Here is a 23795-nt window from a genome sequence, read left to right on the forward strand (position 1 = left end):
AGAGATTTGACCAACTTAACTGTTTTCTTGATTGGAATCAGTGGAAAGGAATGTAAAAAACACAAATTTATCTGAATTTATGTGTAAATCAAGGCTTTTATTGGAGTATTATTCAGCGTGAACAGTTCCAGTGTTGAGATTTGTTTTCACCAGTCCCCACAATTATTGGCGCCCAACCTGTTCATGATTTGTACACACAGCTTTTGCCAGTAGGACTTTACCTAATTTATGACATTTTCCAAACTTGAAAATATTTGACCATTTTTGCACAATGTGTTTAGATCATCTTTAATCAACCTGCTCATCCCACAGACCTTCTGATTTATGTTTGAGGCCTGGAATGGTCATGGAAGAAGGTGGATTTTTTTTTTGGCAGATTCCATCCGATTGCTGGCATTACAAAAACGTCCTGGACGCCACGTCCATTTTGTTTAAACTTGATTCTGTCTAAAAACTTGCAGCAGTCCCAGTATAATCATGTGAAAGTAGGTCAGAAAAGGTGTTTTTTCTGGCATGTAGAAAGGTTGTGTACCACTTACTTTACTGGAATTGTTGCTTGACCCAACCCTGCATGGATGACCCGACACCTTGGTGAATCAATGACCTAATAACCAGTAAATGTCTCAACGTCAATGAAAAGAATTGAAAATTGTTTTAAAAATGTCTTTAATTATAAAGAGCATCTGGAAACATTTCCTATGACAGAAACAGAAGCACTAAATTAATACAAAACAAACTTTTCTTTATAGCCTTTAAATCTGTCCCATCAGTTCATGAGGTCGACTGGTAGAATGTCCTGATAAGGCAGGCGGGTCGGTGTGATCGAGGACGTGTAATAATTAATGCTGTAATTAGTCAGAGTGTGTAAACGTTGTAGAGAGCGGCTGATTAGAGCGTGGTGACCGTGGAGGAGTCGGAGGGCGTTCTGGCCCCATCCTGTGGGATTCACGGTGCAGGTAAGGCCTCCGTCTTGATCAGACGTCGCAGACAAACCGTCGTCCTTCTCACAGTCACCTGGTCCCTTTCTGCAGCGTGAGCAAACCCGCCCGCTGCTGGTACTGGTTCTGTTTGGCCTGTGCGATTTTTTCCGTCAGGTCGGCCGGCTTCTCGAAGAAGTTCACCAGCGCCTGCTCGGTGAGCAGCGAGGCCAGGATCTGAGCGTAGCTCACCGTCCACTCGTCGTCGGCAGCCAGAGCCCCGTCGGACAGCGGCGTGGGTTTCGCCGGCTTCTCCTCCGACGCTTTGGTCTGTTCGCGGTGACCGGCCTCGCCGATCTGCAGCACGAGGCTGGTTACCGTAGCGATGGCCTGGAAGAGGTCGTTCTCCTCCGGGTCACCGTGGAACATGCTGTAGAGCGTCTTGCAGAACTGGATGAACTCCCGCTGGGAAACGAGGGCAGATGTTCGATTTTACCACAGGGTAACTTGTTACTGCGCAGCAACAAGTTACATTTACTTTAGTGACGTTTTCCTATTAGCTTCACAGCAAAAACTTTCAGCTTTATATTGGAATAAATGGATTTGGAAACATTTTCCGTTTGCCTGATTTTGTTGTTTTTCATCTGAATTTTCATTTTGGTTTTTAAAATACCAAAATTTCTACAAAACTCTATTTTCTATGTGATGCTGTATTTTTAAACATTAAATGCTTTATGTTTTGATCAGTTACTCAGTACTAGAATAGCTTTTTATTTTATTTTTTACCAATTACCTTTTTGCTCTTACTCAAGTAATTTCTCAGACTGATACTTTTCACTTTTACTTCAGTAAAACTATGCTAAAGTAGCGCTACTTTTACCATTTCTGGGTACGCTGCCCACCTCTGCTAGCAGCTAGCTTCCACATTAGCGAAGGAACAAAACTAAGTACAGGCTGTTCGCACATCCTTAAAAAGTCTTAAATTTGTGTGTCTAAAGTAAGACTTTAAAACGTCCTAATTTGACCTTAAATGCATTAATCACATGTCTTAAACTTCAAGTTTCTTTTTTCTCTGAACTTTCCTGCTAGACTAAAGTTTGAGTCGCACACAGACATCCTCACTGTGTTCTGTGACTGGAGGCCATGGCTAGCTGGGGCATGTTGGCCAGAATAAAAAAAAAAAAGGACTTAAAAAGTCTTAAACGACATCTGCTGGAACCTGCAGACGCCCTGGAAGCAGCTCTCGTTTTCAGCACCTGATTCATCAGCGGCAGAGGTTTGTCTGCGTCTTTCTCCTTCTCCTTGACCAAATCCTGCAGCATCTGCTTCAGCTGCTCCTGGTAGTCTTTCACTTCTTCTTCTTCACTTTCTGAAACTGCAAGAGCACATGTAATCAGACCTGGTTTATAAGAGAACGCATAAGGTATCTGAAGAGCCTTTGAGGGAAACGTGTGTGTTGGTGAACCTGGAGTCTCTTTGTTAAGGTAGAGGGGCCTGTTGGTGGACAGCAGGGGGCTCCTGAGGGACGGTTCATCCTCGCTCTCTGTCAGAGCTGCAGGCATGCAAAGAGCCAAGCGCATCACTCACAGTCCTGACAGCAACTCTCATTGTTTCATCAGGTTAATAATCACCTGGAGGAATGTGGAGGCGGTAGAGGAACCTTATTTTCACATTCAGCTCCTCACAGTACAGTGTGTCTGGAACAAAAAGGAAAACGTCAGGAAGGCAGTTTTGTCTTCCAACGATCGGCTCTAGAGCTGATGCGCTCTCTGCCGCCCACCCAGCCAGCTGGCGAAGTCCTTGAAGGTGACCAGGTTGTCCCGGTCCGGGGCCAGCAGGGTGAAGGTGCGGTTGGAGAGCGTGTCCATATGCTGGCTGCACCCGGACGGCCACGGCGCCAGCAGCCCGTAGAGGCTTTTGAACTGCGGCCGGTCCAGCCGATACTGCCGCTCCACGAAAGAGTGACCGGAGTCGCCGTGCTGCCAGGCCGCGGCTTCTGCCGCCGCCGCCGAGCTGCTGTCGCCCCAGTACAGAGTGATGAAGTGCTCCGTCTGCAGGGCGGAGCAGAGGAGACGACGCTTTTTATTCAGGAGAGATCAGAAGATATTTTAATCCGAGGAGGAACGAGAGAGGTACCTTAAAGAGGTCGTACAGGTCGGACAGGTTCTCAGGAGAGATGGAGACGTCCGGAGACACCAGGCGCAGCTGCACGGCGACACACACACGGCGACACACACACACACGGCACAACAAATGTCATCGATGGATACAAAGATGTGTTTATGTTCACTGAAAAGAAAGATCAGCAGCTCACAGTGTTTTCCTTGATGGTGTCTTCATGGGCCTGCAGAACCCGGACTCTGTGCAGACAGCGAAGACGCTCGATGTGCCGCACCGACAGGTCTCTGAATTTCTGTCAGGAGAAAAGATGATGAATAAACAACTTTTACACCAAGGAAATGTCTGATGTCTCACTGTATAAACATGGTACATGTCAGTGAAATAATTTAATGCAGGGGTAAAATTGACTTATACAAAGACCAGAAACTGTATGAACAAAGAACAGAACACAGAGGTAAGAAAATCACTAACATCAGAAAGTAATTTTACCCTTAGTCTGTCGTTACGTTTAGCGACTTTTCAGACGAAACAAAAAATTGCGTTGGCCAAAATTGGATTTTAAGGATTTTTAAAGATCAGTGCAGCTTAATAAAATAATACAAAAGTCATTAAACACAAAGTCCTCAAAGACAATATATGAACAAGAAAGTATAAAATAAAGAAGTGCAACAATAAATCTGCCCAGATTTTCTCAGTGTTGGGCGATAAATGAAAAACAGATCTTTTCCTTCATTTAGCAACTTTGACAAAATGGTGTCGGTCGGAATCAGGCGTCTTAAAGATCGGTGATCGGCCTCAACCAGCCCTGATAAAACCCTTCAATAACATGATGTGTTTGTATAACGCTCTCTCTGCGCTCACCCCCAAGGCCTCGCTGATGAGGTCGGTGATGTTTATGTGTCTCACAGCCGGGGCGTCGGTGTCGCTGCAGCTGTTTTCCTCTGTGGCGGGCGGCGGCGGCGGCGGGACACAAGGCGACTCTTCACTCCCAACCTGATCAAGAAAACTGCAGAGGAAACGATGAAGGAGCTTCAATCAAACATAAAACCCTTTTTTTTTCTTTTTGTCCTGCATGAAGTCATAAAGAAACCCAGATTTATCAGTAAACCTCAATCAGCTGAAAAATGAACCCACCTGGTGAGGATCATGAGCGCCTGGCCGTCGTCGGTGCAGGCGGACAGCTGCGCGGCGTTGGCGTCCAGCACGGCCAGGCCCAGCTGGAAGATGGATTTGATGCCCTGGAAGAAGAAGCAGTCCACCACGCAGACGGCGCTTTGGAAGGGCAGGACGCTGAGGAAGAGGGTGAGGAACCAGGACAGGGAGACGGAGGACAGCGTGGACAGGTCAGGGACCTGCTCCGCCAGCTCCGGCAGGCGCTCCCTGATCAGCTCCTCAAACACAGACTGGTCCACCTGGGCTCCTGTAGGGGCACGACAGCAGAGTCCAGACGCCTTACAGATGCCACACATGGATGACACAAGGGACGAATGATTTCAAAAAGTGACTAAAATAAATAAATAAGCACGCCGCTGCTACAGAACCGGTCAGTCAAGATGGTGAATGTGACTCATTTTTAACTTTGGCGGCTGGAAAAGGTTTAAGCCAAAGCATTTTATTATTGTTATTATTATTTATTTATTTAATTTACAGTTTAAAATGAACATTTTTTGAATGAAAAGGAGTAGTCAGATTAAAAATAATATTATTTAGCCTTCTCTTAAAAGTCACTTTGCTTCATTTACCATCTGTACATATTTAGGTAGCATAGGGGGGAAAAATAACAAAAATTATAAAATATCTTTGAAATGATACAGCAGCCAAGCATTCATAACATGTAACAAAACAAAAAAATAAACAGAAATTAAATAAATTACTCATTTGTTTTTATGGTATTTCTTAAATAAGCATTAACATTTTCTGATGAATGGATTTTTAAATGATAAAAAAAAAAAGCCACAGACATTTTAGCTAAAAAAGAAAACGTTCTAGTTTTATAATATTTAAGAAACAAAACATTTTTTGTTTTTTTTCCGATTCTGGCCACTAGATGGCAGCATCAGCACAACACCGGCAGCGTTAATCAGAGTCCAGCTCCAGATTTTACCCCCATTAGCTCCGCCGCGCTTTAGAGGCAGTGATACACACTTCATGGATTACACAGGCAGCTCATCACTTAGATTAACTTGTTGTTGTTGTTTTTCCCCTCCTAGACTTTTACCTAACAGGATAAAAATGACTCCTGCTTATTATTTTCCGTCCAACCTGCGCCACACGGCCGGCTTCTCGGAAAGCAATCATTGCCGCTTTAAAGATGAAAGGAGCCTGTGGACATTAAAAGGAAGTGGAAATTGCTTCAAAAGCACCTGGCAGGTCAAAAATAAACAGCCTGTGAAACACAGGAAATAAGCCTCTTCGTTTAAAGGCTAAAAATAAGCTTTTCTGGGTGTTTTTGGCGTCTCAGAAGCAAGACTTAGAAAATTTAAACCACAACACAATAAACATCTCCTGGCGATGGCTTACCTATGACCCTGCGGTTAAAGTAGTCAGGCAGCATCCTCTCACAAACGGCCACCAGCAGCCAGAAAGCTTCTTCTTCTTTGGCGTATAGCAGCAGGACGGACGCGAGGATGTTCATGGACTACAGAGGAGGAGGAGGAGAGCAACGAGGGAAGAAGAAGAAGTTACTGAAAACTCAAAGCTGGAGGAAGAAATTGAATTCAGCATGAGAGACTCGAGGGAAAACATGTTTGCCAAAAATAAAATAAACAATACTACAAAAACATCAGAAAACTTCACCAATAGCATATTTTACGCAGCAAAAGAACAAGTTTTTCTGTGCAGAACGAATGAAGCCTTGAACGGGTTCGGAACAGAAGTGAGCCAGTGGCAAAAATGAACATCGTCCAACTAATTTACACTCCCACAAAAAAAACAAACTAACTGGCTAGCTAGGTAGATAGCAGGGGTAAACTAGCAGCTAGTTAGCGGTAGCCACCACCACTTCGAGTCACAGAACCCAATAAATATTTCTGCATGCGACTCAAACGTTTGGCTAATGGAGAAGCCTCACAAGAAAAACAAAACACTTTGAATATGAGGTTAAATAGTCCTGCCACCTCAAAAATTAAGATCTGATTAATGTATTTAAGGCCAACTTACATTTTAATTAATTAATTTGAGACATTGTAAGGCTTCAATATTACATACATGAATGTAAACTTTTATCAAGGATGCGCGGGCTTTTTTTAATTCCACTCCACAATTAGAAACTACGTTGTACTTATTGTTGTATCAACGTTTGCAAAGGTTCAAGGCGAATAAGGACTTTGGCGCAGCTCTCAACGCTCAAGAACTGCTCAGTCTACATCTGTTACCTGACAATATCCGATCTTTGGGTTGCGGTGAGCGTAGGCGGTGAGGACTCGCCTGAGCGCGGCGATGCCGGTGGGGTTCTGGAAGGCCGGGTGGTCCGGCAGCGAGCGGTGCAGGTCGCGCTCGATCTCATCCGTAGCCAGGCTGCTGTGGCCCATCGACTTCTGCACCAGGCCGGCGTAGTAGCCCTGGTGGGAGTCCAGCTCGGAGCACGCATCTGCACAGAAACAGACGGGGAGACGAGAAAACAGCTCTCACTACGCTGACGTCACGTCATGCTTCGCTGCACCGCCGAAGGAAGCGACTGATGAATATGGCGCGGTTCCCGACACGCATGGTTTGGCTTCTGAACTGAAAAACAACGGGCCAGTCGATCAGGACAGGACAGCTTTTGGTGACGTCACACCGTTACTCTTCACCCGCCTCAGGGCACATCAGTATTCCCACATTTGGAAAATTACAGAAACATTGATGCCTGTTCCTCAGCTAACAGCAGACACCGTTTAAAAGTTACAATTTTGGAAACAAAACTTAATCTTTTCCTTGAAAACACTTCTCACACTTTGATTTGGTCTTCCTAAGAGGAAATATTCAATGAAAAGTTTGCATGACAAGTACATCTTCTACTCAGTTTCAGTTTTTTTTTTCAACCAGTTCTCCTTCACTGCTGGCTGAGGCCGTTTCAATACGAGGAAGTGTGACTGAACACAGGAAGTGACCACAGACCAAAATGAACCTGCCGACTTCAGATCTAGTTGGAAAGGTGCCATGGGCTCTGAATCCGAAGGAAAGAAGAGGATGTGAAGGTAGGAACCCATCTCCATCTGCACTTCTCTCTGTATGCAGATCCAGTCATTATAAAGTGGTTTTAGTGACATAAAACTTTATCGAAGAGCTCAAACTCTGCAGGTCCAAACAAAGAAATGTTTTTCCAAAATGTGCAGTGTCCTCAAAATCTTCCTCCCCTCACAGATCCATCTGTTGATTTGCTTAAAAAATAAATTCTTGCAATAAATTCAGATTTCTTTTTGTAGTTGTACTGAAAATTTAGCACTTTGAGCAGATTTAATCCATGAGTTATTGTTTCAGTTTCATCTAGGAACCTTAAAGCTGCAGCACATCGTTTTCCTAGGGTATAAATGAGCTGTGACACAGCACATGCAAAGTGTCAATTAGTCTTTGAAATGCAAGTAGATTTTAAATAAAAACTAGTAGAATCCACAAAAAGACTGAAAATAAGTCATCACTGGATCCAAAACACAGAAACAAGTTTGGACATCACAGTTCGGAAAACTAATAAATGTAATAAACGTTTTAGTATTTTCCAGATGTTTCAGCTGATGCTACTGGGGCTGAAACAACCAATTGAATTAATCGTGATTATTCGATTATCAACTAATTTAGTAATTGATTGATTGTTGAATGAACTCAAAAAAGGAGCAGAAGTCAATCCAACAGTGCACAAAAGCTGCACACATTTTGCATTTCAGATTTATGTGTAAAAATGTTCTACCCAAATCTCCTCGTCAGGTAAAGTTTTAGCTTCACCCAGTTCAAATTCACCGAGAGAACGCTAAAGTCTAGCATTTTAGGCAATAAAATGATTATATTTCTTATTTGAAACTTATTTAGTTTAGTTCATTTGGTTAAATAAAAAAAAATCTACAGAAATTTAAACATGTCAATCGTGCGAATAATCGTGAGAATAACTGATTACTAAAATAATTCGCCGGAGCTCTAGATGCTACAAAAATGAAAACTTGATTTATTTTAACAGATGTATAAATACCTTTTTAGGGTGCTGAGCATCAACATTAAACCTTTAAAGTCCACATCCTTCCCTCCAGCTCTTCCTCAGCCTCCTCTTACCAGAAAATGTCATCCACAGCTCCCCTCGCAGCGACTCTGGGATCCCCATGGCGACCAGCTTCTGGATCTTCTCGGTGCGAAACATGTGAACGCCGCGGCCAAACTCCGTGAAATGGTCGTCCCACAGCCGCTCCTTCACCGGCTCCATGCTCTGACAGAAACAAACCAACACTCTTACGAACAAAAAGGAGTTTTTAAGAGACGCTGATTTAAGGGACGGCGGGGAATCACAGAGAGAAGCATTTTTCTTCTTCTTCTTCTCACCTTGTTGCCGTTGTCTCCCGGCCGGCTCTGGTGGAAGGCCGTCATGAGAGCTTCGCTGTTGACGGTGTTGCGGAGGACCTGCTCCTCCACCTCCTCCTCGTCCGACAGGCCGGTGTCGTAGTAGAAGGTGTAGTAGGGAGTCGGGGAGGACTGAGGGAGGCAGTGGAGATGCTACGTTTGAGCTGTGTCAGCGCCGTTGAATTTTAGGCGTTCATTTCAGAGAGCAGCTGTTTTCGACAGGTTCTCAATTTTGAAATTAACAGAGGTAAACAAAAGCAAAACAAGCCGAAAGAAGAAATCCCAGTCATAAGGAGCAAACCAGCCGCCTTGCAGTCAGACAGGAAGTGATGATGTGAAACGGAGAAAAACTGCTTCAAAAGCAGAAACCTGCGTTCGAAATGTTCGACATTACATCTCCATAAAACGGTTCGCTTCCTCTAAACAGAAGCTTTACTGCAACAAAACTGTCATAAAATATCTATAAAAATCAAAGTAGTTCTTTATCAGGTAGAGTTCGGTTAGACCCGGATGGCGAACCGGCAGATCACATGGCAGCACCTGTATGGAAGGCCATTTTAGCATAAAATACCAATGGATTATTAGAGATATATGCGATATCTCCAATTAAATTCTGGCTACTTTAAGTGATGTCGGATATTAATTTAAGATATCTACGATAAATTTCTGACCATCTGAAGCATACATTTCAGACATCAACAATTAACTAAATTATAACTGACCCAAAAGCTACTTTTTGTTCTGACAGTCATAATTCTAATTGAAGACACCTTTAATGGCGTCAATATTAAAATCATATAAAATCTATTTTAAGGTGGGAGATAAAAGTCGACTTGTGCAAATTAAATTGCAAGTAAAAACTAGGCCAAACTAAAATGACGTCTCGAACATTTTTTAATCTGGACATGTTTTCTTTTTCTGATATCTTGACTTAACATTCTGATCAATTTGTCCAATAGTAGAATATAGAAGATATATTTATAGATATATTCAACAAGCTGCCTGCATCTGTATCAAAAACTACTTTTTGTGTGTGCTCACAAAAGTATCTTAGTATTTGACATCTCAAGGAAATTTTCAATTTAGTCTCTGGTAGTGTGAGACATTGGAATATTAAAATTGCCACAGCAAAGTCTGTCTTGTTTATGTTCGTGTTTTTGCCCGCTGGATGCTGTCAGCGTATCGCAGCTATGAGGAGACATGTGATCAGATGATGTGGTCAAGTGACATGATGTAGAGTTTATGGGAAAGACAAGTGGTCCGAGTACTCAACCGTGTGGGACTCCTGTGGTAACGAGTCACGTCCTGTGGCAACATTTTATTGTTTTTTGGTGGTTTCAAGCATCTAATAATCAGCTTAAATATGTCGCATATGGAAATATTTTTTTAACCTGGACTGAATTATTCTACACTGCTTACAGATTCTTTGAGATTTGTAAAATGCTTGATTAAAAAAAAAGATGGAATTTTTACTTTACCTAAAAAAATATTTGTGAAACCTCGCTGTGGTCCGTCCTCATGAACCTGCTATCAAGTGTCGTCCTGCTTCAACCGCACAATGCATCTCAACACCGATGCTGATTCATCCAGCACTTTCACATCCTACGAAACGCCTGTCTGAACTTTCAGGTCTGCTTCTGTGTGCACTTTTATGGAATCGTTAGTTAACGAGGCTTTTGTTGCTTAATGGCAATTCACAAATTTAAAGAGAAAGCAGGATACAGGGACTTTTACTTTGAAAAATCTTAGATTGTGTATTTTCAAGTTAAAAACTCTCAGATATTATACTCCTATGTCTGTGTATAGACATGCTGTGCCGTCTCTGGACTGTTTCAGACTGAATGCATCCTGCAGAAATATCTTCTGCTCGCTACATGAGAATCTCTCCAGGAACATGGCACAAATGCCCCAAAGTCGAGAGTGATGCTAAAGTCACACATTGTATTTTCTGCAACTGTTGTCGGGCAGATTTACAACTTCACAAGAGGGAGCAGGGACAATCTGCAAGTGCAAAAATAGAGATGTGAAATCGCAGATTTTATGCCCGCCAAGAAAATTAAACCATGAGGAGAAGAATTAAATGGCAGCAAAATATATTTATACATTGTGAGCACAGGAACAAACGTCTGAGAGGGAGCAGAGAATATCTGAGATAAAAAAAAACCCAGACAAAACTGTTTTTCGATTGTGAAAGTGCATATTTGTGCAAGAGAAGAACAATTCACAGCGTTAAATCAAAAACTTCATATGCTTCTCTTCCAAATGTCAAGTGTGTTTGCTGCCGACGTCAGAGTGGCTTTGTCGGTCTGTTTAACACTGTCCATAATGAGGGCCTCTTCCTCTCAGCAGGTTTTAACTACTACTGCTGCGCTCCAATTAAAATCTCAGATCTAAAGCTACATTAAATACATCTACGTGCTCTCAAAGTATTGCTGATATGTGCACTTTTAGATAAACACCCACAGAAGTAGAAATGCAGCGACGACGAGATGCAGATGTGTAGCTTGGAACGCTATGCGAAAAGCTCCGACGTGAAATAATTAAAGGGAAAGTAAATCACAGAACGGTGAAACGGTTTTGCTGACATTCTCACCACACTCCTCCTGCTGTCCTTCCTGCTGCGAAACACGGAGTGTTTCCACTGCAGCGCGCGCAGCCTGGAGTTCATGCTCTCCACCAGGTCGTCGCGGTCCTGCAGGTCGATCAGCTGGAAGGCCTTTTTGGTCCGCATGCTCACGATGACCGGGTTGGGAAGGGAGCTGGTGCTCTCCGCTTTTTCTATGGACAAAACCTGGTTGGGGGGGAAAAAATGAAGGAAAATAGAATCAATTTCTCCACACGGAACCTAAAACAGCAAATTTCTTCCTACCTTTATGTGCGAAACGGAAAGACGGGGAATCACCCCGAGTTAAATAAATATCTTGTTCTTAGTTACATGAATCCAGCTGATCTATAAAACGTATTAGCATTTTAAAGAGATCAATATTGCTGTTTAAAATTTTACTACAGAGGATTTGATTATAATTCAAGAAATAAAAAAAAATAGATCCTAATATAACAGCTCTTCTAACTAACTGATTAGCACTTCAGCTAAAACTAAATGAGCTCATTCTTATACTTTGTTCCTTAAAAATAATTTAAAGAAAATACGAAAATGCAAACGTGACGCAGGAAAATTAAAAAAATTATCTGGCCTATGCCTGTCACAATAGCAAATTTTGCTGGATGATACATTGTCCCAGAATTTATTGCAATAAATGATAATGTTGTTGTTTTGAGACCATTTTCAAGTAATATAACACTAACGGCATAAAAATCCAAGAACATATTCTCAAAGATCAATAATTTTTTAATTATAATTGACACTGAAACTGAAAGATATTTTAAATATCCAATATAATAAACTAAACAATAAATAAAACTGGAAAATTTCTGAAGAAATTTAAGCGGGGCCTGCCAAACTGTGCCCGTCCGTTGGAAACCAGCTGATGTTAAAACTTAGCATCAATGCTAAAGTAAGCTACAGTGTACTCACTAGCATGTGGAGAGTCACAAGCATAATCTATTTGGAAAAAAAACCTATTTGGAAGCTACAAGGCTGATGGGAAATCTTTAACTATAAGTTTTGCTTACACTAAATCCACTGACACCATAACAAAACAAGCATGAATTTAATCATTACTGATGTAAAATAGAGATTCAGGATAACAAAGCGGTGAGTATTTGTTTAAGAATGGATGAGCGTTCAGATTTCTTTGCATGTACGTTTCCTTTTAGAGCTCAATAAGATAATTTAACTCATAAACTTTACCTTCTGTGAAAAAGTGGAAGGCGTGAGTTGGCAAACATTACCAACCACATGAAGGACCTGCGTGTTACTCTTTAACCAGCACCCGGCAAAGTAAACACAAGCTCTCCTGAAAATAAACTGCTCACATAAATAAGGTTTTGTTTAGATAAAAAGTCTCTCTGCCCACAGAGGTGCCGCTGTCAGGAAGAAATGAAAACCTCACAGGCTTCAATAGAGATGAGTTTGAACAAAGGAAATCATACAAAACCAGAAAAAACATTCCTCTATACTGATTCAGTTCCAATAGAGTCACATGAAGGCGTTCACATTTTAAAGCCTCAACTTGCAGATGATGGCCGGAAACGGCCGTTCGATCAACTGGAAACTCAAAAGTCAGATTTTCTTATAACCAACAAACACCACTAAAGCCAACAGGTCCAGCTAACGTTGTATTAACTCAACCTACAAATGACACAGCAGGTTCAGGAGACAGACAAAATAACATAAGAACAAACCCATTACATAAATAGTCGTTCACCTTTACAAAGTGTGCGTCTGTCTGGTGCATTTCTGGTGAAAATATCCTAGATTTGGTTGAAAGAGTAGCGTTCTCTCACACACAGTGTGACGTCACCTCCACTCTTAATATGAAAACTTACTGAATATTTTCAATATCATTACTTATAGCTGTTAAAGAGAAGTTGGAATGGATAATACCAGTATAGGTCCATTAAAGCTCAACAAAAAGGCAGACTGGCTAAGATAACTGTACATATATACAATAAGAATGATTAATCTTTTCAAGCCCAGCATTTTGTAATAACGAAAAACTGTGTGTTGATTAAAAGCTGGCTTTTCTTCTGTAAGAACATCATACAACAATTATTTGGTCAGGTTTGTCCAACAATCTACATACAGAAGAAGAAGTCGACATGTTCGGTACCTCAGAGAGGGGGATGAGCAGAGTGCAGCTGCCCTCCTCTCTGCTGGAGAAACACAGATAGCTGTCGGTGGTGTAGAGCGTCCCGGCCGTGTGGGAGCGGCTGTGCGGCGTCCACACCGAGCACGGCGCCACCTCGTACAGCTTCTCCGAGCGCGGGAGCCGGAACAAGGCCAAGACGTACTCTCTTATCGCCTGTTCCTCCAAGATCCTGAAGGAGAGGAGAAGACGGTCACAGAGAGGTGAACCTGAGAATTAGATCGGATTTAAAGTTTGGGGATTTTAGAAACTGTCTTGAAAAATAGAAATAAGAGGGATACACTTTTTTAAGACCACTATGAATGAAATTTAAGACCTGTGTCCCAACAGAAGTGTACAAAAGAAAATGTCATATTTTATATTGTCGTATTGTTTGGCAACAGAAGTTAGCCGGTGGCAAAGATGAGCATCATTCAGCCAGCTGGCAATAACTTACGCTTGCAAATTTTAGACACCAAAAGTTAGCTAGCAAGTGTTTATTAGTCTTAGCAGTAGCCTCAACCGCTTCGAGTCACAGAACAGAATAAAAATGTTTGAGTCCTATTGAAACTTTTACCTGACAGAAAAGTCCCGCAAGAAAAATGAATTACGACAGACCTACTGCAAAATTTAATGTCTGTGATTAAAGTATTTAAGGGGAAAGTGGATGAAGATACAGACTACATGATGCTGGAAGAAAACGTGTCAGAAGCTGTACAAGATTTCAGACTGGAGCAGAGCTTCACCTTCCTTCAGGACGGTGGCCCAGTCAAAGTTCAGCTGCCCTGAACTAAATCTTATTGAGAATCTGTAACAGATGCTCCCCTTTCTATCTGACGTAGCTTCAGCTTTTTTTATTGTTGCAATTAAACAAAACACAAAGACGTTTGTGGTCTATATTTAGTATGTTTCCGAGGCACAACGTCAGCACTCTTTGCTTTTTACCTTGAAAGTCTCAGCGACATTTTTATAAACGTTCTTTTTTGTGATATCCACTAGAGCAGTCGTCCCATTCAATCCTGTAAAAAGTTTAGTTTTATTTTTCCACACACCATTAAATCTATTACAGTCAAATTTAGTTTGACATTGCTTTCTGCTCTTCAAACACTTTTTCAGCATTGGTGTCACTTTTTTTATAAAGCCAGTCTCTTTATTGACTTTAAAATGCAGGAAGCTTCTTGATTCAATGTCAGCAGAAGTTATGGCCCTTCAGAGTGCTTCCACTGTGTCGGAAGTGTCTGAACTACTTTTAGATTATGAAACTTCCTGAAAGTATCATCATCAAACCAATATGTTATGTTCTCTCAATTTCTCATATCTTTAATCTTAGTAATGCAGTGCGTTTCTATGTTTTGGGTTAATTTTTCTTGTCTTTGAGTTTAGGGTACAAATGAAAACTTATGTGTTAAAAAGTCACGTTCTGAAAGACTGATGATTAAGATTACAAGAAAAGAAAAGAAAAAAGGATACAATGCAGTCAAAAAAAATAGGAAGAAATGTACCTTTAGTGACTCAACAAGTTATTTTTTTTATAATTTCATGAAAAAATATATAGATTAATTGCAATTTGGAATAATAAAATATTGAAATTGCTAATTATGCGTAAGTGCAATATGTATCCATCTCACTGTAATCTTTTTCTGCAGCATGTTAATTTCCTAGTCCCTGTTTTCTTCCAGTTTGGTCTCTTTGTGGTCAGTGTGTGCAACCGTTTTTGTTTTTCCTTCTTCCTTCTTTCAGTTTTGATCTCATGCTAGAATAGAAATAATTAAACCCTAATAATAACAATTTGTGCTTTGCACTTGCTTCAAAAAGTCATTTGTTAATTTTCACCTGATGGATTCATTAGATTTTGTGCAGGTTTTAGATGAGAGGCATCAGACTTTTGCTTGATATTTTGAACACATAACTGATGCAAAAGAATATATTTTAAACCAATAAAAGAAGAAAATTATTAATTTTTTTTGGAATTAGACTAGACTCTGCCATTAAACTTCTAAATCTTTTTTTATTTTGCGTCAGTCGTTCCAGAAGCTTCTCAAACGGAGACGCTGCAGCAGCCCTGACCTCTTGGTGATGCGTGCCGTCTGCTGCAGCACTCGGTCCAGCTCCAGGCCCACGCTGTCCAGCAGCCGCCTGAGGGTGATGTCAGCCAGCTGACGCATGACCCCGAAGGCCTCGTCCAGATTCAGGAACATGGAGAACTCCCTCTGCCGCTTTCGGGTGGTGACCCGGATGGCTTCGGTCATCAGAGCGGTGGAGACCCGCTCCAGCCGCGTCACCTCCGCCCAGGGAATCACAAACTTCACTGGGGAAGGCAGACGAGCATCAGGTCAAGCAGCTCCGTTAACATTAATAGAATATTTAGAGTTTTTTGCTCCAATTGAACCCTTGGGAGAAAGGGTTTTTCGCACAATAAATTGGTAAATAAAATTGCAATCCGTCATGTTTTCAGCTGGTGTGGCTCACTTTCACCCTGCACTGTGTCAAACAAACCAAAGCTTCTGAAAAACCTGTTCCCCTCCTCGCCTGTGGTGGCGCTGCTCCAAGAACCTCTGAAGAAGGCAGTGAGAATAACTTCCTTCTTTGTGAAATATAAACAAAAACGGAGCAGCATCAGATTTTAGCAGTGGCAGGATTTATATTCTGTTGTTGGCAAAAGACCACAAATCATTTCTCCCGCTAGCGCTAGACTCTCATGTTTGTTTTGATTGTATTTACCCAGCATGCCCTATGCTGTAGTCTACTTCCTGTTTTTGGAGCGGTCTCCTGTCCACTTGCATTCACACGTTCATTCGAACTGTGCCATTGTTCACTTCAACCAGACAGAGACCGAGGTTTCTAGGTGTACCAGATTCCCTTTTTTCAGTCGATTGGAAAGGTGCTCCAGTCTTTCTAAGCAAATGAACTACAGTTTGACTAAAGACGACTAAACGGGGCTGGTGTGAACGTATCCGTTTGGTGCTCGTACCTTCTTTTCCCAGCAGGAACGAGTAGAAGGCCATGTGGTTGACGCTGAGGTAGAGGAAGCCCTGCCGAGGCACCCGGCCCTTCCAGCAGCAGCAGGAGTAGTAGGTCACCAGCTTCTCTGACGAAGGGAGGCCGAAGTGCAGCTCAAACTTCAGAAGGGCCTCTCTGAACTTCTCTGGATCCTCCTCCTGGGCGGCCTGACGCCCCCGAACCTCCTCTGCGATGAGGCCCTGCACCGGACATCACCTGTGCTTGTTACCTGAAGCTCACACTTTGAGCATTGTTTTTTTAATACAATCATGGCCGTGGTTCACACCTTGACTTTTCCTTTGACAAAGCTGGCAGCATCCTCTTTGTTCTCAAACACAGACAGAGACTGGAGCAGGTTGTGGACCAGCCAGTCCCAATGCTTGTTCACCTCCTCTATGGCGGCTCCTGTTGGATGAAGCAGGAGAAAAACATGTTAAATGTTTCCGCACGGCGCTAGAAGCTAACAGACAGGAAATGGTAAGAAAATTCTGGTTCTACTCACCGCTGGCGATGACCCAGCTGACTTGGGAGCCGGGAACCTGCAGCAGGATGCGGAAGGGCGTGACCCTGGCATTGGAGTCCAGCACCGTGTCCAGCGCCCCGACCAGGAGACCTGCCAACATCACAAGAAGAAGAAATGAAGTCCTGGACTCCAGAGGAAGATCTCAGCAGGCTGTGATGTTCATTTTGATATTCATATTAAAAACTCAGTCATGTACAAAGTAAACACCGACAAGCTGATCTTTCATTGAGAAAAAATTTAAATAATGAACTTAAACCCATGTTTTTCTGTTAAAGAGCCAAATCGAGTTTTATGAAGTTGTGGTTTTGGACCTGCTAAACTTTTCTCACGGTCTACAGTCGATGAGTCAGCAGAAAGAGCTGGATGAACCAGAATTTTCTCCAGGTATTAGGAGCAAAAAGTAATACAGGATTGCCCCTCCCGCATCTGTTGCTACACACTACCAGAGTCTCACTTTTCCCTTGAAGAAAATAAATGTTAAAAATTTGAGCTTTTGAAAATATTTTGCTTTATAAAAATGCAAGCAGTCGTGATGTGGAAACTAAATAGTGCCACCCATCACAGTGAGCAAATTGTGGCATGTTGAGCAACTGGTAGTGAGATTGCTACATGAGCAGATAGCCCAACTAATATAAGCTTGTTATACTTCCAGTGGTGCTTTATGAAGAACGGAGGAGCAAAAATGAGCATCATTGTACTAAATCTAATCAAATAAGAATATTTATGCACAAACTTGCACAAAATGCATGAAACAGCCTGTTATAAAAAGCCAAAAAACAAAAAAAGAACAAGATGAAGGCGCTCTCAAGGTCTGCTCATGAACCTGATCGACAAAAATGCAGCAGAAGCAAGAATTTCAAATGAGGAAATGACTAGAGATTAAGCTTTGCTGTAAGGATGAACATGCTAAAAATATCTCCAATCTGGCGCAGAGATCAGATTCATAGTCACCAGAAATGTCGAGTTACGATGACTGTTTCCCACACCAGATATTAACCAATGCAAGAAAACAAGCATCCGATTTCTTTACTAAATAACAGTACAGACATATGCTGATGGAAATGCTGTGCGTGCCAACTCTCAGCCTCCAATGCAATTTAATTTCAGGTTTGTGTTTGATTTTATGATTTTGGTAGCTTGTTAGGGATAAAAGAATATTAGTAAAAATGAGCTATTTATGTTTGTCGTGGATTTGTAAATTAAATACATTTGCTAAATGAAGACCGAACCCATGTTGGTTAACAGGTTCTAATTGTTTAGTAGCTTCTCCTAATAAAAGTTGGATTCAGTGAAAAGAAACCTTCAGCTCATCTGCCTCAACAGATGCTCAGAAGATTAAACTTACCCCGCAAAAACTAATTTAAACAGTTTCATGGCTCTGAATTTTCAGGCGAATAGAAACGGATGGCATACAAAAGCAGCCATCAACAGCTAAAGAGCCTCTTTAGTACCTCAAAAGGCCACTATCATTAACGCATCAATGCACCACAGCAGTTAAATCGGCAAACGGTTGGAAACGACCACTCTCGACTGAATGCTCCCTCTTCCAGCAGAGGGATTCGCTCCGACACTGCAGGTTTACTGGCGACTTCCAGGGTCTCTAAAAACAGGATGAGAGGCAGATCGTTTGGTTTCAGGCTCCTCTCCTGCAAAACCGGCCCTCAGTTTGTCCATGAGCCAGACATCCTGTCTACCTAGAAGATGCAGGGTATTCAAATATGAGGATGTCAAACCTACACTGCTTTATATTTATCACATCAGTCACTAAAACCGTCATTTTAAACAATGCCGACTGAAATGGATTCTGTAAAATAGCTTTTTGAAATTGCAGCCGTTTTGAAACGCGTGTAAACCAAAGGTGTCCAAAGTGCGGCCCGTGAGCCGTTTGTGGCCCTGGGAATGATTTTTTGCAGTACGTCTCCCTCTAGTCGTACAAAGCTGGCAGAGACACACGCTGAAAGACTTGCAGAAAAACATGCCACTTAGTTTTGACTCAGAAGGGTGAATGCAAATGCATGCCGTACTTTTCAAATTTGCATTTGTAAAAAAAAAAAAAAAAAAAAGCATGTAAATTCAGTAACATTTCCCTCCACATTTCCCTCCTGCAACCCAGGTTTTCTATTACATAAAACCCAAATAAAATGGACAAATGTCAAACAAAAAACAAACAAAAAATGAAAACTCAAGCGCTGTGACTGCTTGATATCTCAACATCGTTGGTTCCAGATGTAAACATTTCAGTGTCTGTCTTTACTGCAGGTCACTTCAGTCAGCAGTGAAGTGTTACTATGGTTAAAACCAACTCCTACACAAGAGGCCGTCTCTGTGCTCAGGTTTGCTTCAAACCCTTAGAGGTCTCTGAAACAAACCACAGTGCTGCGTTTTAAGCCCCAGTCCAGCTCGACTTTAATCTCCGAGCCTTTTGAGCCGTCTGAGGCAGCATTGTTGTACCCAGAATGCAGCAGCTGCATTTCAAAGCTCTGATGACGGCATGCGATGAAGGTGAACAGATCTCAATCTTTGCCGTTTCCACACCCCCATATGGTCTGGTGTCCGAACAAAAAAACTGAAACATCTAGACAGAACAGGAACAGATCGGACATCAGGAGATGTTGAAAGCCAAGTGCAGAAATCTGCAACAAGAAACTTTAACCGAGTACCATGGTGTAAGCAAAGTTTGCAGAAGTCTTTGCCAGCAGGTACTTAAGGCTCTCAGGCAAATTTAAAGCCCATCTTCAGTTTCTGAAGGTGCAGAGACAGGCAGCCTGGCAACACGAAACCATCTGTTTGCCACCACAACCACAGAAAAGCTTTTACTCTGCTGAAAGAAGGAAACCCATTAACCCCAATGCTTCTCTGCACGCACTGAACGCACCGCTGTGAGGACTAAAACCCGAACGTCAACTATCGCGTCTCTAAGACGCTAAATATAAGCTTTAATTTGTCTGCATTGTATCTGAGAATTAGACAAGATGGAGTACCCTTGACTGTAAGGGGGGAAAGGGGAGGAGTTGTATGAGATCAACAGGCTGAAAGGCTGCAGATGTTTCGTTTCCCAGCTCTTCTCAGCAGCCCTGCTGAATGTGTTGGTGTGATTCAGGGGCCCGAGGTTTGTTTTCACAGCTTTCAGAGAGAAGCGTGCCTAAATTTCAATCAGTGTCGCAGATCTAGAAACTGAAATTCTAGATCCAATCTTCTCTGTAAAACAGATCAAACGTGTTCATATGCTGGACAGAAAACACCAGTAAAAACATTCATGTTTTTTTAAGCTTTGTCAAAAAATGTAAGTAAATTTATTTCCCGATAATAATCTAACCCATTCTATTGCTGTTTGTTTGGAACAATTAGGGCCACACTGAAAATTTATTTTTATTAAATTACAAAAATAAAGTTGTATTAGTAGAATAAAGTCATAATATGACTTTTTATTTGGAATAAAGTCATAAAATTATTACTTTATTTTGGTAACATTACAGCAGAACCAGGGTTTCCACCAGTGTATTATAAGCCTGGCGGGCCACCAGGCTTTACTTGTAGGCTAAGCATTGCTTATGTATTTAAGTTTTTTAAAATGTTTGCATTTTTAAGACTTTATTGTTGGTGTTCAGGTGTTAATGTTTTTAGCTTCACTAATACTCTAACAAACCTCAGAGGCCTTCACAGAGAAACTGGATGTATACCAAGATTAACCAACAGAAAGCTGAGCTATTAAAAAAAGTGATTTCTAAAGAAAGATTTAATCAAAGGAAGAGTAAAAAGAAGCTAAGCACATACAGTCCAAACTTTTCAGATTTTTTTTCAAAACTTTTTAAGACTGTAGGATGTTCCTTCCTGTTGTCAATAATGCATTATTTTGCATTCATCAAATAAAATCCTCTGAAATGTGTGATTTTAATGTAAGAATTAATGGAAAACTAAAAGTATTTTTTTAAATACACTCATTTCATACTCTGTATAGTAGGTTTCCTTGCTTGCTACTGGAACAGGAAAACCAAAGTGGAGGACACTGAAATAGTTAATCCTGAACAAGACATCAGGACTTGACCTTTCACCCCTTTGCCATGGCAACAACAGGAACAAACACATATTTAGTGAAGCCCAACCAGGAAGTTCCCACTATTCTGTTTTATGAGAGAGAGAGAGAAAAAAAGAAACTCCAAATGGGATTCTGCACAAGGAGGAAGACGGCGCATAAAGAAGGCAGTGTGTGAAGTGTGTGTGCCGCTCATATGACTGTAGGGACCAACTTCCAGTGTGTCAGTTCAGCCCTGATGCACAGAAACCAATTACAGAAAGGAAACCAGATAGAGGAAACGGCAAACAGGCCGCATTGTGACACGCAGTTGGACAGGCTGCATCTGTAACCAGCACCTGGTTTAAAGAAAGCAACGTTTTCATTCCCGTACAGCGAAGTGTCAAAAACTCCCAAACCCTGTTCTTGTCTGATAGTAAATTACAGCTGGAAGTCAGTTTCCAAGGGGGATTTTTCACCGAGGCCACAGAGAAGTTCCAGTAAAGACAGTGTGTCTGGACATTATTGTTGTTAACTCATAGTTTGTGCTTGCCTTGCATACTCCATGAACTTTTCACATCACAAACAAGTTTTAATGTATTCTATTGTGATTTTATGTGATAGAGTAACAAAAAAAAAGCAACACATACTTTTGAAGTAAAAGGAAAATGTATAAATCATGTCTAATTTTTCAATAGCAAAAAAGCAAAAAAAAAAAAAAGAATCTGAAAAGTGTCTTGTGTGTTTGGAGATTTCAAGAAGATAACAAGCCTAAACCTACAGCGAGAAAATGCAATAAAATGGTTAAAAGGGCCCAGTCAAAGGCCAGAATTGATCCAACTGAACAAAATAAAAAATAAAAAACTCTGTGGCAGAATTAGAAATATTGGTTTTCACAAACACTCCTCAGTTCAGTTCATTTTAACTGAAATGGAAGTATTCTGATAAGAAGAACGAGCAAAACTGTCTCTAGTTTTATCAAATGACTCGCTTAAAAGTATAGAGATTAAAATGCAAAAAAAAAACAACAAAAAAAAGCACAGAGGTTTGTGGCATTAATGTACTCTATATTGTGTTAATTTCTGAATCTCTGATTTTATTTGAGCCCCTGTCCTTTTAATGGTCAGAAACTTTGAACTGGATCATTGGATGAGGATTCGGCTTTGCTCCAATAAATCAAGGAATGTGGGGATGGCTCCTTACTCAAGGAAAGCAAAAAAATAAAATCAGAAGCATAGCAGGCATGCTGATGCTTATCTAAATGATGATGTAAATAGGAAACAGTAGAAAAACCCGTTTGGTAAAGCAGGTGCTTCGGGGACTTCTCCTTTTGGTGTTGCAACATTGACGTGCATAAGGACATGTTTCTAAGTCCTCTTTGGTGTGTTTTGACCAGACTTCTTGTTTTGGGCCATTTCAACAGAGTAGGAGAGCAAAACACGCCTGGTTAAAAACTTGCCCAGCCTTTGGGCTAAGGACCAACGTGGACACAGTCTTTGCTAGGTTTGCATTAAGCTGTTACCTGTTGTCAAGAGGTCAGCTCCAGAGCAGAAGATAATCCTCCGAGCTTTGCTGGACTTTGATTTTAATAATCGCTGTAAACTGTGTAGTGCGTGAACCACACGCCCCGAGATTACCGATGGTCTACCTGTAAGCCTTCCTTCCACTTTTATTGTTTCCCACCTGCTTCCCTCCGGCCTCCACCCCCTCTGTTCAGCTCACCCTACAACACGAGCCTGCTCCCCCCTGTTGCTTCTTATGGGCTTTTTGTGTGTTTGTTTGTTTACCTGTTATCTTATTTGTGTGCTCTCCGTGGCCTCTCCTCTTCTGCAGCAGGAAGAAGTCGTTGCTCCTTACGGTCACCCAGAGCTTCAGAGCGTTTTTCAGCAGAACTTCCTCCGGGTTCAGCCACATTTCTTCCAGCGGGGAGGAACCGGAGGAAGCCCTCCGCCGTGTCCGTCGGTGCTGCGGAGGAGTATGAAGATTCCCGCCCGTCTTCCTGCTCTGGGAGCGGCCTTTGCTGGGGCTAAAGCGGGGGGTTTCGGGGTTTATCCATGACTATCCCGCTCGCCTGACAACAGCAGGCTTCGGACTTCCTCGCCTCATACGCGTCCGCTTGCTTGCAGCCTCACCCCCACGACTTGCAGCAGCTGTACACACTGTTCGAAGATCGTCTACGTGACACAACGACGTACACGGTTACTATATCAAGTGAAAATTTTTTTTTTTTTTTAATCAGCACAACCTCAGTAAATAATAAATACTAAAATAACCTGATCGTTTTCTGAATGTTAATATTTTAAAATCAATACAAAGGTTTTGTTTTGTTTTTTAACCACAGTTTATTTTACACTGACTTCAAAAATCCAATATGGCCGCCTTGCATTTAAAATATACAACCACAGTAAAAAATATTTTACTCAGCTTTCTTTCATGAACATGTTACTGTAATGTTTTAAAGTACAACAATGTTGTATAGAAGCTGAATTTGCCAGGCTTCAAGTTAAGTAAATCAACTCTGTTTTTTACTCAATCTCAAAATACAATATTTCTGCTTTGCATACAAAAGCTGATGACAGAAAGTTGGTGACAGAAAAAGATTTCTGATTTTTATTTTAAAATGGCTCTACAATAGGTTCTACAAAATCGATGAATATGTGATTGAAATAAAACACAGGCTAATACTATTATTATTATTATTAGAGCAGTTTATTTAACAATCCATAATTATGAATGTAATCGTTAATTGTATTTGGGGTTGAAATAGTTTTTAAAAGAATGACAGCATAATTATGGCCAAACATTTCCTAATAGCACAGGTAAAAGAAGAGGGGAAATGCAAAAAATAACAATTAAAAAAATCTTAATTTGATAACTGAAAACCAATGCTATATTTGAAAAGTTGGAAAAGCCATTACTTGAAATGTCCATCTTTTTGTAGGTTAATTTAT

The 23795-nt window shown here is 41.4% G+C and overlaps 1 protein-coding gene across 1 annotated transcript; it reads right to left on the reverse strand.

Moving 5' to 3' along the window:
- Positions 1-649: 649 nt before the first annotated feature.
- Positions 650-23022, reverse strand: tbc1d8 (TBC1 domain family member 8). The gene is made up of 20 exons (XM_007547291.2): positions 22632-23022; positions 16812-16922; positions 16596-16714; positions 16281-16509; positions 15377-15617; positions 13295-13502; positions 11155-11352; positions 8544-8693; positions 8280-8430; positions 6413-6627; positions 5559-5676; positions 4173-4458; positions 3900-4044; positions 3232-3330; positions 3054-3122; positions 2698-2968; positions 2549-2614; positions 2383-2469; positions 2174-2292; positions 650-1382 (listed from the first exon to the last, which is right to left on the reverse strand). The coding sequence occupies exons 1-20, from the start codon at positions 22756-22758 to the stop codon at positions 1011-1013; spliced, it is 3381 nt and encodes a 1126-aa protein (XP_007547353.1). The 5' UTR covers positions 22759-23022; the 3' UTR covers positions 650-1010.
- Between the last annotated feature and the right edge of the window lie 773 nt (positions 23023-23795).

This window comes from Poecilia formosa, unplaced genomic scaffold (genome assembly GCF_000485575.1).
Source record: "Poecilia formosa unplaced genomic scaffold, Poecilia_formosa-5.1.2 Scaffold19, whole genome shotgun sequence".
Lineage (NCBI taxonomy): Eukaryota > Metazoa > Chordata > Actinopteri > Cyprinodontiformes > Poeciliidae > Poecilia > Poecilia formosa.

Coding starts and splice junctions, on each gene's coding strand:
- tbc1d8 (XM_007547291.2), bottom strand. CDS start 22,758: ATGTGGCTGAACCCGGAGGAAGTTCTGCTGAAAAACGCTCTGAAGCTC. Junction 16,510..16,595: donor TTGTCAAAGGAAAAGTCAAG/GTGTGAACCACG, acceptor TGTCCGGTGCAG/GGCCTCATCGCAGAGGAGGT. Junction 4,045..4,172: donor GCGCTCATGATCCTCACCAG/GTGGGTTCATTT, acceptor TTTCCTCTGCAG/TTTTCTTGATCAGGTTGGGA.